General features: G+C 41.8%; 1 protein-coding gene across 2 annotated transcripts in view; it reads right to left on the bottom strand.

The window, feature by feature from the left end:
* LOC108885080 (cadherin-6) overlaps window positions 1-18774 on the bottom strand; it is a 74829-nt gene that overhangs the window by 39825 nt on the left and 16230 nt on the right. Inside the window, exons 2-4 of one of the 2 annotated variants that reach the window (XM_018679262.2) lie at window positions 15179-15561; window positions 6382-6676; window positions 1790-1909 (exon numbers count right to left, since the gene is read on the bottom strand). In XM_018679262.2, coding sequence (XP_018534778.1) covers window positions 1790-1909; window positions 6382-6676; window positions 15179-15415 — 652 coding nt within the window. In that variant the 5' untranslated portion in view covers window positions 15416-15561. Of the gene's footprint in view, window positions 1-1789; window positions 1910-5508; window positions 5609-6381; window positions 6677-15178; window positions 15562-18774 lie in introns of those variants that run through there. The other variant, XM_018679263.2, reaches the window with a different exon arrangement.

The following is an 18774-nucleotide window of genomic DNA, read 5'->3' as shown; positions in this document are numbered from 1 at the left end:
TGTGTTCTCGTGATTTAACTGGTAAGTGGACCAAAGGGCCAATCTACCAAAACCACAGCGCAATTCCTTTAATTTTCTAAGTGTAGCATTCACCTCCAAATGCATTCGGCATCATTTATCTTCTCTTTGGAATTAAGACTCTGTTAATGTTCAGCCTTTCAAGTGCCGTGCAGTTGCTTACTTCTCAGCTCTGACACGTTAGATCTCTAGTTTGGAGTCAGGACAGAGACCGAGTGAAGCGGTAATTGGCAGCATATTCAAAAGGTGTGCTCCATCTCCCATCAGAGACGGTCTTCAAGCCTGTCTGCTATTACACGTTTGAATTTGAAGCTTCATAAAAGAGAAGCAGGTGGGGGGGAGAGAGAGACAGAAAGACGTAGTGGAGTGGGAGAATAAAGATGAAGAAAAAAAATAAATTTCACCCTAAATAAACTGCTTTGACAAACTTCACCACTTTCAGGCTGAATAGATGATTCATTGCATATCAAACAACAAGGAAGAAGGAGAGGCTGACGTGGCACATCACTCAGGCTCAGATCAGACTGGCCTACACTGTTCAAAAGGCCCTCCAACTTGTTCTTTTCTTCCTCCCATACATAGCATGGCAAAAAGGGAAAAAGCAGGCACAATGCAACTTCCTTTTTCCACCCCCCCTTTCTAACGATGTGCAATTTATCTTACGGACAACACACTGTTAAGAGAACAGCGATCGTTCAGGCGGTATTGCAGAAAAGGAAGCAAACGTGTAGCAGCTTCAGGAAACAGCATCACGCTCGCTCTATATCTCTGTCTACCTTTGTTATTGCTTAATGACTACAATACACGCACACAGAGGAGGAGAGGAGAAACAAATCCTGCTTATAATGTGATGTCCAGGCATGTCTTTGTGTAAGAGGGGATGTCAGCTTACATACCACATGTGGGATAAACCATATTACTGTTAATCCTTCCACTAATCTGCAAATGGCTTTTTTGTCGTTTCCCTTTTGTTTAAGCAAGAAAGACACGAGCGGGATGTGTTCCAAAGCGCACATTAATGATTAAAACTAGCAAGCGGCTAGATTTTTGGGGTTGGTGATTTGCCACTCTCTCTACTACAAATCCCCCTCGCCCGTCAAAGCCTGCAAAGAGCAGGCAGACGTGTTGGTATTTTTGGTTTGGTTTAAAGGAACATTTCCTGGATTCCAGGAGTTATATTGTGATAAATTGTTCTAATTTACCACCCTGGTAAAGCTCAGCTTGCCTCCTCTATTTCTGCTTCACTTAGCGATTTGTTATGTTTCTCAGTATGGCCACCTCCAGACAAAGGGTGTGAACTTGTTGCGTTCTGCTCATGTAGGTGATGGGTGCAGTGGCAGTAACACTGCTAGAGCAGGAAGATAAGATAAGTTTTTTACTGAAGAAGGAATGAGGAGTTGTGTACATTAGTCAGAAAACAGTAATCTTCATGGCTATAGTGCATGCTGGTCTTTTCTCTGGTGTTTCTTTAAGATACAGACAATCATTTCCAGAATTATTTCTGACACAAGTTGGTTTCTGTTGGACATTTGAATTTTCCTCCTGTGCTGTCAGATTTTTCAATTGTGCTGTTAATTTAGGGAAACAGGTTGAAATATTCTTTAGTTATGACAGAACTGATTTGATAGGAGTAAATCTTTTTGTCATTGTCTATGTCTGAAAGGAAAAACAACAAAATGGAGGCAGGTATACAAAGCACACCACCAATAGCTGCATAGTGACTGCATTAAGAGTATCTCCAGGTGAGTTTCACATTTAATTCAACACTGACCTGTGTCTGGGTCCACAGAGAAGTACGGCTGGCCCTCCAGGATGCTGTACACCACCCTGGCGCTGTTCCCATACGTTGCGTCGTCTGCGTCTGTGGCTGTCACCTGAATTACTGAGGTGCCTGGGGGAAGAAGATTCATGACAATGATTTAGATCAACTCTTCAATACTGCTGAAAATTGCCTGCTGGATAATTGGTTAAGCTGATGCACCTTCTGATGAGGTGTCGGATCCTCTTCTAATCATGCTCATGCAGAATGTGACTGATCATTTCTGTCCCTTTGCATTACCCAAACCAATCTTTATTCCTCGGCCACTTATACCCTTATACATGATTGATTTTTGCAGGTAATCGATAAGTCCTAATGTATTTTTCTAAGTATATCTCTCTAAGCATACAAGCGGCACCGATACCGTCTCTTTGCAAACCCCAAGAAGCCTATTAGTGTATCCACATATCTGGAGTGTCTAAGAAGCCAAATATCTGATAGCAGACGAACGACTGTGATCCATTTTCTCTTCCAGAGAGGCTGAAGCCCTATTTCAGCAGAACAAAGGGAAGCGGTTAGCCAAGTGCTACCTCCCAAATGGCGCCTTGCAGGGCCAAGTGTTGCCTCATTACATGCAGAAGAAAATTAATTGAGTAGAAATATTTAATGGCAAAGTGGTATAAATATAGAATTGTGCAATACAATGGGATAACGACCTCATGAAACTTCTCTAATTTGATGTCAGTTGAGATCTGTGAGGGTGAGAGGAGAGTTCCTTCCTTTAAAATCAATGTCATTTGTATGGATGAAGGATGCTTTAGAGAGACGAAAAAAACTGGGGGACCAAAGGCAGAGAGAGAGAAAGACCACGGCTGTCTGATTTGGTGTAAGTGACAGTTCGGGAGGATTCCTGAGCAAGTTCACCGAACCTTGATCACTAATACCTTTAACTAGGGAATTAGACTCAAAGAGGCTTTTCTGACATGGTGGCTTTTAGAAAATATCACTGATCCACATCAGCCATCTCATCGCCGACTTTAAGCTTTTGAGAAAAGAATTTTCTGACAAACAAGTCAGGAATAATCACAGTTTTTGTGCCGGCAGGGTAAATTACCTTGACTGTAATCACTCAGTTGTCAAAGGAAGGGGCGCATCAAAGTCGTCCGCAACTGAGAGTCCGAGAGAAGAACGTCAGAGCTCGTGAGACTATAATAAAACTCAAAGTGTATGTCACATTTAAAGGGGCAGTGTCTCGATGCAGTCACTCGTGAACACATGCTCTGCCAAGCGGTGACATCACACCTCGGTTGTTGCCATGGGCACCCGTGCTGCCCTTAGATAAGTGCCGGCCTCTCTCTTGGGGTTGCTGAACCAAGTGACAACTCTGTCACATGTCTGGGCTGCAAGACCGATGTCCCTCAGTCCCTGAAGCACCACAGCAGCAGCAGCAGCAGCAGCGGAACAGAGAGTTCACTCCATGTTTTCATGCAAGTATTGATTAGGAGCCTTTTTATATTGTTTATCTATATTCATGAGGCCAGTATGTACTTTTAGAGTGGGAGCTGGAGCCAAAGTGCACGGTGAATTAAAGTTTAATTTGGTGCCGAATGACAAGAACAAATGATAATGCGAAAACAGCAAATGGTGCTGTCTCAGAAACTGGCACTCCAGAAATATAATCCGCAATTATTCACTGTGATGACACAGTTGACAATGCTGGTAATTAAATTAAATACTGTTTTAATAAGATACAATACTGTATTTAAAAGATTATCTGCACCAGTGCTGTAACCATCACTGAGATGCTTTACCTTGTTTATTCTCTGGTCATAAAACAGCTCCCCATCCCTCTCATTTAATTAGTCGGGCCCTCTTTGTTGAGTCGACATCATTATTATGATTGATAAAGTCCCATTGATCCAGTAAGACTGGCATCTCTATCCAATTTGAATCGTAAGCCTTTTAATCCAACTCCACGTACACACATGCACACACCCTCATTTGTGTAAACACCTAATTATTGTCTGATTTATGATCAATAAATATGGCTTTACATGCTGAATACAAGTTTCTTAGCCAGCTGTACACACTCTAAAAACTCTATCTTACTATTTATTTTATGCTAATATTGTTATTTATTGATTGCATTGCTTTTTTAAAATCTATTACTATGAATTACCCTCTGTGGCAGGATAATCTGAGGTATGTGAGGAAAAGCTGTAAGGCTGCAAGGGCCTAGACAGTCAGAAGCTTATAATGCTTTATGATTTGTGAGTTTTGTTTACAATAAAATAGAAACAAATGGTTCATTATTATTTAATTGATGCACGGGAAACTGATGCACAAATGGGATTTTCATCACAGCCACATCTAGACTTGTTGTGAGGACATTTTATTTGCACAAATTTGGCATGATGGAGAGTGACCAAAGCTATAATAAACATGGATCCCAATGCTAGCTTTCACACGGATGAAGTTGAAAATATCTTAGATGATGAACCACACAGGGTTCCCACTCCTTTCTAGAGAACGTTTTCCAGGACTTTTTCAGTGACAGACAGGAATTGGGCCAAACACTACACATCCACTCTGTGGATGTCTGTTTTCAAAAGATATGACTCAGAAATTATCATTGAATAATGTACCTGCAGATGTACAGCACTTCACTTTGTTAATATAACCAAGTTACAGTGATGGTTTGGGGAAGTGGGTAATATCTTTTCTTTTTCTATTTTTGTCACTCTTGTTTCTTGCTGCTGTAACATGTAAATTTCCCACAAGTGGGATAAATAAAGTTTATCTTATCTTATCTTATCTTATCTTATCTCAGCTTTCCCTTTTCTCCCCTACTTTCTCTCCTGTTACTTTCTCACCTGTCTCTTTTATCACCTTCTCTCCTCTATTATCTCTTAAAAAAAACTAAGTGAGAGAAAAAGAACCAGCAAAAGGTAACTGACATAGCATAATAGAAGTGAATTAACATGCAAATATCCGTGGCCACAAATGTTCTTTTAAACTCAAAATATTCTTGTTGTAATGTGGATATTCATCCTGTAAAATGACAAATTTATAAAGAATACCTTTTAACTTATAAATTACATTATATCATGGCTGCCTGAACACCTTTAATACAAGCAGTAGCGTGCAACTTTATCTAGCTAACAAATCTGAACTAGACTTTACTGCCACTGACTCTTTTATTAGTTTATCACAATATGCTTTAGTATCCTTACTATGGAGATTAACAAATGGCGAAGCTATTCACACCCACTGTTAATTGCAGCTACAAAAACTAAACATCTAATGTAATGTCATGGTACATTTCCTCTTTATAACGCAGCATCGCGTTGGGAGAGGCAATGCTAGCAGAATGATAAACGTACCCTTAGCCAGTAATTAGCCGGTGTTTGGCTAACAGCTAGACTCCCATACATTGTTTTGACCCCCGTCTTCCCGTTTATTTATTATCAAACCCTCCCAACAGTGCCAAACACACATTTGAAACTAGTGCTAGAAGCCAGGGCTCAATCACAAACCTAAAACATTTGCGAGCAAAACAAGCTAACAAGCGCGTCAACTTTAACAAACGAGCCAAATATGCTAACAACTTATCCGACTTTTTACAACCAGTTAGAAAGAAAGCAACGTTGTTATTATAACTGTAACTAAAAACTACAACTGATACGAGCCAGCAGTAACTAACATTTACACTTTAAAATAATGTAACTTACATTTTTTCGGAGTTTCGCCCACTTGTGTTTTGATGACCTCTCACCCGCAGGTGCGGCCATGATTGGGGGCGTGGCCATAATTAGGGGGCGTGGCCAGTTAGATTCAAAATACTATACTCCATAAACTACCATCTGAACATTAATATGACTTAATCCTTTCAGATGGCAATGACAGCCTAATGGTCCAAACAGAGCTTAAAATAGAAGAATGTTGACATAATTTTCCAGGGCATTTTCCTTTTTCTCTCATTTTGCTTGTGTTTTCCATGACTGGAAAATCAGACAATTGTGTTCCAGGTTTTCCAGGACGAGTAGTAGTGCCATAGTTTAGTCAAGAATGAGGAGGTGTATTGTCCAGTGGCAAGAAACTGAGTTGTGGTGTATTAAAAGTTGACATAAAAAAGTAAAAGCAGCAGACATTGCCAAGGGCTAGGCAATATATTTGTAATCAGAAAATAAAAGTATAGATTTTTTCAATACTTGGAAAATGTATGTAAGATTTACAAAATCTAATTAATTTGATGAAAAAAGCTCCAGTTATTAGCTCTCTTCAGATCACACTTCTTTCTGAGCAGATTGAGTCTCTTCTGATGAAGACTATGAAAAGGCTATGAAAACAAATAAGTAGGCCTTGAAAGAGGATGAACCTTCATACTCAATAAATATTATGTTCAGTGTAATTATAATAACAGCTGCTCCATTGGCAGGAATTACATAAGTCAACCTCAAAAACAAGTAAAACTAAAAGTTCTGCAACTCACTTTTTACTTAAAACTTACTGACAATCATTCATTTGGGAAATGAAAGGAATGGTGATAATATTAAAGTACCTCCCATATACATACATGAGGGATATCTGAGGCAAGAACTCACCAATGTCAGACATTTCAGGAACTCTGGCCATGTACGGGTCCTTGGTGAACCGTGGCTCGTTGTCATTGATGTCGTGGATCTTGATTATGAACTCGGACTCGCCCTCCAGCGCCTCGTTGGTGAAGCGATTGACAGCTTTGGCGTGGAGGATGTAGTAGGCCTTCTCCTCCCTGTCTAGCCTCTTGGTGGCGTGGATGTCCCCCGACTTCTCGTCTATCTTGAAGAGGGTCCCTGCTCCCTCACCGTTGAGGACGTACCTCACACTTCCATCTCCTCGGTCTGCATCTGAATGAAGCTGTGAGGGGGAAAAAAGAAAAGAAAGATGATAATATGGATCCCTGCAGCACCCAAACAACAATTTCAAGCAGCATTTTGTGGTGTTTTCATTTTAATAAATCCCCACTTTGCGCCTCTCTGTTGCTAATTGTTATAGCACAACAGTGATTCAAAGTCCGGTTTATGAAAGCTTTCACATTAGCTTAATTTGCTCTTATGGACACTGAGTGTCAGCTACCTCTTTCCAGAGAAACAGAAATGGCCACAGAGAACAGAAAATGAATCTGCATCAATAAAACATCACAGTGCTGGCTGGCTATACTGTTTGATTGACAGGTCATCTATGAGAAGTGCAGTGCAAAAACATCTCAGCAATGAGCACTTTGTACCAAAGATGTTAACAAAATCTAATTTCAAAGTAGAATCACAGTTTTCCACTTAAGTATTTCTGATACACTGTGCACACATCAGTGATCTGACCAATCTGGGCCTTGGCAAAGAGACATTGACAGCTTTGATAAGTGCATTCGGTGTTATTTAACAGATTCGTATCATCTTTAGTAAACTGTCATTGACGATACAGATTTGTGGCTTCACCTCATCTCTTCCTGCCAAGAAGAAAACACACAGTCGGAGCGTTTAGAAAATGCTGCATGTACTGGTATTGTTACATGCAGGTTGTCATCGCGTTTTTTTTTTTGTTTTTTTTTTTACCGCAGGGCCACTGTGGCATTTTCACAGTGCTGTAAAACAGAATGCCAGTGGGTCGGAGTCTGTGAAGTACCAGCATGAGTGTGCGCACGTCCGCCGCCTGCCAATCCCTGATGGATCAGCAACATGACCAACATGCCAGAGGACCACGAGAGTCCACTTGTCTGTGGAGCTTCTCATTATTATTTGCTCTCTCCCTCCCTATCTCCTGTTTTAATTTTTTTCTGCATGAACAGCAGCTTAGCATGCTCTGACATTTTAATTCCACCACCAAATCCCCCCAACATATTTATCTCCGAGAACTCATCAAAAGCTTGTCCAGTCGTTTCCCCTCCCACTGCTTCCCTGCCTACTTCCCTTTCCCTGCTTTAATAACCAAGGACATGGTTATAATTGCAGGGGGAGGTAAAGGGTAAAAGGAGGGCACGTGTTTGCAGACATGGGCAAACATGTCAAGTACAAAATGAGGCAAACACCATCTAAATGTTTTCCCCTTGATAAGTGGGTGCTAAGACATAATTCTGAGGTGTGTTATTGACACCTCGTTAGAGCTGGCACGTTTGATTTTGATGTTTTTGAATACATATTTTCCTCTGTGCGCGAGTTGTTGTTGTGTCTACAAGCATTCTTGGCTCTGCCTGGTGGACAGACTGAGGGAGGATATTGTGCGTTGCAGCTGGGTCACGTGGGAGCACCATTGCAAAGTCTCCTTTCTCATCATATATTAAAAAGCTTTTCATCCCAGGTGCTCGGAAGCTTTACTAATTCATGCTGTTTTATCAGGGCAAAGCTGGCACATGCGAGATGAACAGCTTTGTGGATTAGCATCTTTAACACTATTTTGTTCGCCTGCTTGAATGCTGGTAAAAATGACTGTTTTCAGTCCTTTCTCTGTCTAACAGAGCCAGTCGAGTGTGTTGCAGAATTTTAGCATCTTCGGATTAGGATCTAGAGTGGAGCACTGTTTCATTCACCCATTTGAATTCTGGTCAAAACAACTCTTATTCTCCCTGTCTAACCAAGCCAGGAGAATATCCTGCAGAATTTTATTTGTTTTCTGTTCTGCTTTACAGTACATGCTTTCAAACAGAGACTCAGTTGGCTGAAAACAATCCACTTCAATATTATTATCTTTCTCCCGCTGTTATAGCTGCAATGTCCTTTTCTATGATTGTCTATCAAGCTGCCTATCTCTGCCGGCACAACAATTCAGTTAATAACTGTTGAGTCCTCTCCTTTCGGCTGAGATGTGAGATAGACAGTGTGACATACACTGTGTCGGCTGTCATTTCTATGGAAACAGAGAGATCTTGTGGTTCTGAAGAGTTCCTCCTCACTCCCCTGAAGGATATTACAAGGCAGCTCAGAGTATCGAACTCCAGCAGCTGCTGCAGTGACCCCGTCCCTCCCTGTTGCCCACCTTGCTGGTGAGGAGAATTTACTGCTGCCCTTCTACTCAAATTAAGAGGGAGGAAAAAAAACCTCTCCCAGAAATCAATGTGGCAGCCCAACGTGCATTCACAATGGCCCTTTGATCAATTTATATCGAAAATACAATTAAACTGTCACAGGGTGAGAAAAGAAAGCCACATGTGCAGTCAGTATGGTCACCAAGAAGCCCGGGCACATCAATAGCTAGCCTTTTCTCCTCTGCCCTCCTATGGTACCGAATCGTAAAAAAGGCAGAGAGCATGACGCTACGTCCATTAACACTGGGGCTTTTGGTCTTATAAGAAAGAGGGGGACATTAGAAAAAAGTCTCCATATTATCAAGTCATTCTGTCTCCAATAATAGCCATATTTTCTTAAAGGAATAGAATGACATTTAGGGAAATTAGTTAATTAGAGAGCTTTAGAGGTGCTCGTAGGTATATTTGCTTCTCATCTATAGTTTTGGCAAGAAAGCAAATAAGTGTATTTCTCAAAATGTCAAACAGTTTGTAACAGAAAAATTAATTCTCTAAAAATTAGATTGTGCATGTTGAGAGGGAAAAAAACGAACACGGAAAGTTGCTGTACTCAAATCAAGAAAAACTCAATTTTAGAGAATACTTGAAACAAGTTGATTTGCATTGGAAACAGGTTGAAATATTCACACAAGCTCAGAGAGAAAATAAGCTTTTAAGGACTCAATTACAGACACAAATGACTTGAGAGAAAGATTCCTTTGCTGTGAATCAACTGTGAAGCAAACTATTGAACATTTACGCAAACCATTATACCATCAATGATATGCAGTTTATTTCAAAACTGTCCACTCAATTAGCCTTCTCTGCTAAGTGATACCATAATATTTCCAATGGTTGGCATTTTTTCACAGTGCAAGATATTTATTTCTATTCCTACGTGCTTCATCTTGCAGTTTGAAGTGGGCTGAGAAGTGAAGTGGTACTCATCAGACATCTGTGCGTGCGAACTTATAAGCAGGCCGTCTTTGTTTGTGAAATTAATCAGCTTCAAGTGCAGCAAATGTTAGTGCAGGCTCGATCTGGCCGCCATTTGTGCTTCACTCAAGTTAGGCCAAAAAGATGGCACTGGAAACGGGCTGCTTAGGGCAATTAGCCAGTTAGCCTTTAAGGCCTTGTGTCCTGGCCTGTCGAGAACTGGCTGCCTTCTATGTAGCCAGATGGTAGCCTCAGACTGTGCACAGAAATAGCCTATCAAATGTCTGTTGATGTGTAAAGTTGAGATATGCGGTCAGAGCTGCTAGAGACTTAAAGGTGAAATGTCAGTTGACATACATTTTTCTCTCTTGTGGACATCTGACATCTTTTGTTTTGTGTGACCGTGCATAATTTCATTCATTTTAATTATGGACAATCCTCAACAGTTTGTATTTACTGCTACAGGGCTGCAGCTACAAATCAGGACACTGAGGTCATGTCCTCGGTGTTGTCTCAGAGATTTTAGGGGGTTTTAACAACCTGAGGTGGTGTTTACACTACAACTTACATTTGGTGTCTTTTAGAAGTTGATTATATATATTTTAAGACTCAGTGTCTCAGAATTTGACAATTTTTACACTGCAAAAAATCTCTTCAAGTCATTTTGTCTTTGAGTCTTCTAAGTCATGTTTTCTTAAGCAGCAGTATCTCATGTTTTTTTTAAATACAGACAATAAATTCTGGGAATTTCAACTGAAAACAGGTTAAAATATCAGATTTTAGCGCTTAAGTTAAGAATAAATTACTTAATAACTGAGATTTTTTGCTGTGTAGACATAAATTAAGATTAAAAAAAGTAGAGATATTATTAAACCACAGTTAAATGACTGAAAATTAAATCTGAAAATTAAACTATTTTGGTTCCTTTTTGGTAAATTAATTCAAGTGGTGGGGCTGCATGGGGCAATTTGGACTCCTGACCTCAGTCTATAATCCTGGCTACAGCCCTGCTTCACTGTCATATCCACTCCCCCCTCATTTGAAAACAACTTGGCCGACAACATATTGGAATGCAGTGGAAAAGCCTACATGTTTGATGATAGAAAATTAATTAATCTCACCCTGACAAAACCGACGGGTGTCTGAAATAGTAGTAGGCAAGTGAGAGCATTGAGACAATAGCGAGGTGCCGTGGTGATGTCAGTGTATCTCGCTCAGACATCGCTTCGCCCCTGCAATGTTGTCAGACAGATGTTTGCCGGGGCCTCGTCGCCGCATGACCCCATCACACCCTTTCCTCCGCCGCTCACGCTGCGAGGGAGAGGAGCATAATTGAAGCCGACCCCTCCCAGTGCACATGCGGGAACTTATCGCCTAATCAACAAACACTGCCAATGTGTGCTCCAGGTCGCCGCTGGAGACCGCAGGGGTTGCCATGGCGCGGGTACAGCCAGGCCTGTGCCATATTGCAAACTCCTTGCCTCTCTGCCAAGGTGAGCAGCTGGTAATGGGGGAGCATGAACAGAGACCAAAAAACACCCCACCCCCTGCAAACAAACACACAAAAACCCTGCACCTTTCCACTCCGCTGCCATAAGACGCTTGAGTCTTTCCCCCAGGATGCCTCAACCGCTGAGTCATACAGGACTGGGAAGCATATTACGTCTGTGTTCCTTTTTTTTCCTTTCTTCTGATTTCCAGCCTATTATGGAAGACTAGTGTTTGCAGGCGTGTGTGTTTGCGTGCACGTTGGCGTGTTTGTTCACATACAGAGAACACTGCTCACTTGCTAGGGACTATGTTGAGGAGTCTACCCACCAGGCCCAGAACCACTGGGGCCTATCAGGGGCTGTAAATACTTTATGAGATATGATAGTGCAGCACAAACACTCCTCAACCACAGGCCATTAAACATTTTCAGTGGATATGTGCCCTTTGGTAAAGTAAGAAATAATGAAATAAACAAACATTCTCTTCCCCCAGTGACAGCCCAGGCCCTCCGAGGCCTGTATGCAGCTTGCCTGCTAATGAGAGGCTGTGTACGATTCCCCTCCTGCAGGAAAAAAAATCATTGGCCAATACAGCAAGATTAGCAAGATTAGCAGCCAACCAGCTCTCCAACAAGACAGTGCCAGAGTCTCCATCTCCCTCTCATCTCGATCGCTCCTCTTAATTCCTTCCTGTTCCAACTGCTTTTGTTACGCTTGTTCAGGAAAGATTGCAATTCCATTTGTTAGCTCTTCACAACTCGTCGGAAAAAAAATAAGGTGGAAAAAAAGAGAAAGAAAACAAAACGCAACCGGGAGAGATTGAGTTTCCCAAATAAGTGGAGACAGGATGTTGTAATTCAAGTGCAGTTTCATCATTCTATCTTTTACTGTGTCAAGAGCTGCTCCCTTGTTTATAATAACATGCCACTGTGTTATTTCCAATTCTTTCTTTTTTTCAGGAAAAACAAAAGTGGTTTTGTTCCATGCTCTGTTCTCCGGATGCCATGATGTCACTAGCAATGACAAAAATCCTCTCTTTTGTGTTTCTCAGTTTTTTTTTTCTTTGAGACCTACGACATTATGAAAATATGGCCTCCACCTGAGGATACTGATGCAGATGGTTGTTCTCTGTGTTGGGCCATGTGTTCAACTCAAAAGCTATTCATTCCCTTTAGGGCCTCATTCATCACTTGTACTTTATCTAGCAATTAACAAACAGTAATTGCAATCAGATAAAATCTACGTATTGCAGTCCTATGTGACAACTGGCTAGTGAGCTGACAACGAGGAAAGGCGCCCAGCTGCATGTACTCTGGGGAAACAACAAGCGCTCAAAATCATGATTAAGTGTGGTACTCGAAGGTTGATGCCTTAATGGCGTCTTCAGGAGACGGGCTCTTAGGCTGCGGCCTCTGGCTCTCTAAGTATACACCACACTCAGATAATCCATTCTTCTTTTGCTATTAGTCCTTTTACAAGCTAAAAGGACGAGTGGCACATCAATCACCACTCTCTAAAGACAAAGTGGTTTGATCATGCTTGGTACTTACTTTTGATCTTCATTCGCTCTGTTTTTTTTGTTTTTTTTTTGTTCTTTTCAGCTTTTATGTTCTTTCTCGTATTTGCTTGCCTCATACCATAGCAAGCTATGTAATCCTTTTAGACCAGGGCTGAAAGTCAACCCTCACTCGGGGAGGACGTATGTTGCAGAATCTCATTTGGTTGGATGACTCTATCCTCCGTGGACGCACGATAGGAATGCAAAGCACTAGCCCCATTCAACTCCTTGCACAAAACAGCCTTTCTTCCCCCTCAGTCATCCTGACCTTGCCACGACGCTTCACAATCTCCTCAATTACAGTAGGTTGGAAGAGGAGACTGATATCTTGACTTCCGCTCTGCTGCATGTAAAGCAAGCATTATTTGGCCCGTCTTCTTGTATATCCCCCAATGTTATCTGGGTCGACACTGTGTTTTCATTTTGTTGAGCAAATAATACCTTCGGAGGAAGTCGTATTTTACTGTAGGGCAAGACAGCTGCTTTAGGACGGCTTGATGTGAGTGGAATGGACATTGTGCAGGCAGCCACAGAGCTGACAGTAAGCACAAAATATATTGGACAGCCAACAGCAAACAAAGCCTGAGGACGGATGGATAGAAGTCCGATATATGAGCATTAGACGGATCGGAGTATCATGTCATGTCTACTATCAGATGATGGGATGATTCTTGTATTCTCAAAGACAGAACGATACACTCTTATACATTATTTGTTTTGAAGCATCTCATTAAGAGCAGATCTTTTCCTTTCTTTTCCAGTCTGTAGAGGATGATGACATTGTATAGAAATCCAATATGTTGCTGAGAAAAGGCCCCACAGGTAGTTAGGTTCTTCCTTCTATTACAGAAACTTAACTTTCCAAAACTGTTGTATCGCAAAATCACAAGTCACAATTTTTTTGTGTACTGTGACTATGTAAATGAAGCAATATCTGGTCACATTTGCATTTGTTTAGTTTGATGGATGGGAAGGATTTAAAAAAAAAACTGCAGAACTCTGTCTTCATAAATATGTATTGACAAGACAGTACATAATGAGACATTTTTAAATGAACAAAAAATAGCAACTTCTCAAATTGTCTGCATGTAAAAAGTTCAACTAGTGTTGTGTTTACAGTGGCTTTGTGGAAACTAAAGTAAAATAAGTCCCACATCCATAAGCAAACAATGGAAACTGAGAAAGAGACAGCAAGTAGTGAGAGAGACTGCAGGAGACTGAGTGCTGCAGATTTGATGCACAGAGGCAGAGGGAGTTATAATTCGTGAGATGGAGGTTTTTGCTTCATCTTCTGTTGCTAAAGTGATCACTTCTGTGCTGTCTTCACTTCTTAGAGACCACTTATCAGCTTTAACAGAGTAGCCAGTCACCCTGAGCTGTCTAATGATGAAGTTTAGAGAGTGGTGCTCTTTTCTCTCTCTCTGCTCAGCTTTAGTGGGTGGTTATGGCTGCTCACACCAAACACAGGGTTACTTCCCTCCTTCATTCTGAACAAACAGCTGTTGAGACTGAAAAACACAAGGCAAGAGTTTAAATTCTGAGGGAGTTTGGATCTGGGCTAAGCTCCTTCAAGAGATCTAAGCCCCCTCTGAAAACTGCAACTCCTGGATGGGTCAGAAAAAGCGTCAATTTATCGTCCAGAATATAAACAGAAACATTTCTGCTTTGTTAAAGGAGATTGATGGTGGAGTAACTGGTCTAAACAGGTTAGTGCGGGTAGATGATTTACATCAAATCTTATGCCACAACTTCTAGACAAACCCTAACCCAAACTCTAAAGGCAGCATGTGATAACCCTGACAGACAGCGACCTGTTGTCAGTGAGCAGAAATAAAAACAGTTTGTCTGCATGTGGTCTATGTTGGTTAAAAGCAGGGCTGGGTGCTGTTTAAACTTTTTCCTCTTCTTTGTTATTCATTCATTTCAGTTTTATTTAATAAAAGAAGCTAAAGTTCTCAAATGTGCCTAAGCATAAGCAGCTTTGCAACAACTCTGTGTAAATAAAACAGTGTAACACTAGCATTTTCATTCCTATCAGGAACTATCTGATCAAAGAATAAGTAAACAAGATTACAAACCTGACCAGGCATTTTTAATGCATGCAGTAAATATATGCATTGGTGATATTTTAGTTGTGTTAAGGTGTTAGGGTTCAGAGACTATATTGTGGCTCAGTGTCATTGAATTTGAACTGATCTAGATATTTTTGGTATGTTCTGTCTTGCATAGTTCAGCCTATGTGTAATAATCATGTGTGAGCTTGGTTTTGGAAGTGATCTGGTCTGAGGTGGACTCTGCCTGCGGTGCAGATGAGACAGTGTGGTCTGTGTGTGTCTGGTGAAGGAAGAGCAAAGAAAGAGAGGAAATTCTTAAACTACCTTTCCAACATACTGCAGGTCCGTCCCGGTGTACTCCTCCAACAAAAAGAACTGGTTCCACATCCAACCTCGTTTGGAGCGCCTGAGCGGCACTCCGTTGGCGTCCTGTCCTGTCAGTCCTGTGGACCCCCTCCGCCCCCCTGTAGTCCTTCGCAGGGCTCTGAGACTGTACCCTGGAGAGCTGAGGTGGGCCATGGCCCACAGCACCATCAACACGTAAACTTTCCTTCTATCCATGGCCACACCACCACAGCCTTCTGTCTTCTGCCCCCTCAGTGGTCTGTGTCCAGTGGTCTTTGGTCAGAGTATCGGATCAGTCCTCATGCTGTAATCTACTGAAGCAGGAAAGGCTCCTCAGACTCACATAGGGTGGTAACCAGCACCTGAAACATTTACACAGAAAAACAGAGAGTCAATATTGGGAGGGGAGGCAGCAATTTGTTACTGCACAAACTCTCATCTTGTTTCACAACCTGTAGTCAAAACCAACTGGGTAAAGTTTAGGGCTTTTTGAAGATGCAGTACAGTTGAAACTCCAAGTCAAGTGTTTCATAAAAATCAATAGAGATGTATGAAGTTCATTCACAGCCAAAATGTCTGAAAACATAAAACCTAAAAATCAAAATATGTCAAAACAACAAGACTGTAAACAAGGAAGAAAGGTTATACATGAATGAACTAAATAAACTACACACTTGAATGAAATCAAATGACTTAAGGCCTCGCTGAGTCTTGTTAGTCACTTTAATGACTTTGTTAACGTGTGATATTATCATGGCTGTTAACATGAGAGACATGTTTCAAATACATGTAAAGAAACAAGAGTCTAGATCCAGAGAATGGGAATGTCTGACAGGAAAACAGTTATCTACTGCAGGGGATTTAGAAAGGGAGCTTAAGGTGCTCAAATGTTAGATCTGAGGTGACCTATGACATAGAGAAATCACTTTAGAAAGCCTGGCCAAGTCAAAATGTTGCCAAAATAACAACATCTGTTCAGACTTCCCTCACAGTGCTGAAATAATTAGTCACTGACTTTGTTAAGTGAGTCACTTATCAAGCTACATATGGCAAACTTTCACTTGGAATCAGTTTCTGCAATGTGAAGATTTTCAGCATTTCTCTGCTTTATGTCTTCATAAATTCAGGTTCATTTCAGGAGTAATAGAGATCAGACAGACTCTTATAAACTTAACAATTAATCTAAAAAAAAAATGATGACAGATAATTTGATAATGAAAAATAATCATTAGTTGTAACCCTATCTCCATATAAATCCATCTTGATAAACTCATTAACATCAAAATACTCCAGAGAGAAGATTGTGAGTGATCAAGTTCAGGTCAAACACAGACACGAGACCAAAATGATCAAAGCAGACTTTAAATCTGTGGCCCAGCTCTGTGTGTGGTTAATATTCTCTGTTCCCACACACACACATTCATACATTGGGATCCACACAAGCCCTGATATACATTCATGTGCACACACATACTGTATGTTGAATGTCAGTCATCTTATTGATGGGCAGGCTGAGTGCTGCCTAACCTGATAAATATCAGATTAGACATTTTTACACATCAATGTATAGGCTTACATCTTGTACAGCACATGTAGAGCTACTTTATCTGCATTAAGCCCCTGAATCAACATCTAATAGAGTGCAGGGCTCTATGTGGAGCGGCCCGTTCTATCTTTTTAAACAATCTGTTTCTGCACACTTTGTTATCAGACCCAGCAGAATGCCAATGGAGACCCTGGGCAATGTCAACCCCAGTTTATTACCTTAAGATCAGTGTAAAGATACTGAACAAAATGACTGTTTGCAAACCACAGAGAAGGGGCCTGATGTGGGCAGAGGAATATCTCCACTCTCCGTCTCTCAATCATTTCTCCCACCCTTCCCTTTCCCTCCGTCTCTGTCCACCGTCCTCCGAAGGCCAATGCAGAACGCGCTGGCAAATATGACAAGGAAACGGAACAAGAGCGCAGGACGGAGGTGGAGGAGGAGGGAGGGGTAGGTAGAAAGAGAAAGAAGGCCATGTATTCTGCTTTTGTTCTCATTATTCCTCCCAGGCTGAGCGATATCCAGGCCGCCAGTGTTCCTCGGCTGGGGTTTGGTAGGGGGGTTATCAGTGGGTCCGCTGGGGAGCGTCTGCAACGTTCCTCCATATCGCACGTTCTCAGAAGGCATGTGGAGCTGGGGGTGGGGGCGTTCGGGGGGAGAGCAGGGTGCAGTCTAGCCCCAGTGTATGGCAGATCTGGTCGGCTTCCCTCACACAGTATGTTGGGGAATGAGCAAACGATGTCTCTGGACATGAATTAAGTACCCTGACCTGCATGCAGAAGTGGAGCCAGACAGACTGAAGGGAGTGAGGGAAATGGAGCGAGAGAAGAGGAGTGAGAGGAAAGGTGCTGGCTGAGGGGGAGTGGAGGCAGCGGTGGAAGCTGTCACAATACCACAGCTTTGTCTTGGATACTGGCGCTAAGTTTAGTATCTGAAAATCTGATACAAGAGAAATAAAGAAAAACCATCAAGCAATGTCACAGCACAACCGCTGAGCTTTATACAAACAGATGTCTCACCACATCGACTGGGACAGCTTTGTAGCAACTTTTATACAGAGGTTTTGATGTCGACTGGGTATCTTTGTTGGCTCAATAAACAAAATACAGTTGCTGCATATTTCACTCCTGTGCCCGTCTGTCAAGCCATTTGCAGCAAAGAAGCATGCAGTTCAAAACATAATGGAGAGTTTGAGAGTGAGTATTTTTTCAGCTATTTGGCTCTGTCTGTTTCACTGCTTCATAAAGACAGTTTGACTATCTTGTTTACTTTCACTCCTACAAACCCATCCCAGAGCGCAGCAAGGGCACAGACTCCAACATCATGTCGAGACGTTAGTCGACTGTGAACTGTTTTTTATCAGGATCGCTGTGGTGCACCTCATTTTGCCACAGTTTGCACACGTCATGGTCCTCACAAATTCTAGCATTTGAGAAGCTGAAAATATGTGATATGTTATCTAAACCAGTTTTCTAACCACTACTAACCACTAATAGACATCTTGGCCTTTAGCCTTTAAATTCTTTAAGTGTTAGCTGTTCAGTTTGCTTGTATTTGTGTCAGGAAACATCAGAGGATGACAGGTCTGTAAACTTCATTGCAGGATGACTTTGGAGAGTCAAAATGTCTTCATGAACTTCTGCTATTCTTTAAACAAATTCCAACCCCGGCGTTTGTTTACACCCTCTAGATGTGAGCGTGAAGTGCAATTTCAGCATGCACAAACGCTAAAAGTTTTTGATTTCAGATGTAGTTACTGTGACAACACTTAGGGGCAAACGGAGGGGGAGAGGGAGTGAAGGAGAGGTAGAAACGTCCTGTCAGAGCAGTGTCAGCAGTCAGGCTGGGAGACTGGCCCATCCATTACGCTACCTGTCTTCCAGAGGCAGCCAAGGCATGCCCTGCTTTCCCCTTATGAGGCAAATTGCGAGCGGTTGAAGCTGCAGGGTTAGGTCCCCTCTTTCTCTTTTCCCTCATGCGCTGCAGTTTATAGCACTCCCCCCAGCCTCCACCTCTCTCCCACCCTCCC

Source organism: Lates calcarifer, linkage group LG24, assembly GCF_001640805.2.
Source record: "Lates calcarifer isolate ASB-BC8 linkage group LG24, TLL_Latcal_v3, whole genome shotgun sequence".
Taxonomy (NCBI): Eukaryota; Metazoa; Chordata; class Actinopteri; family Centropomidae; genus Lates; species Lates calcarifer.
Note: the sequence above shows the minus strand (reverse complement) of the source record. Positions and strands in the feature narration are given on the sequence as shown.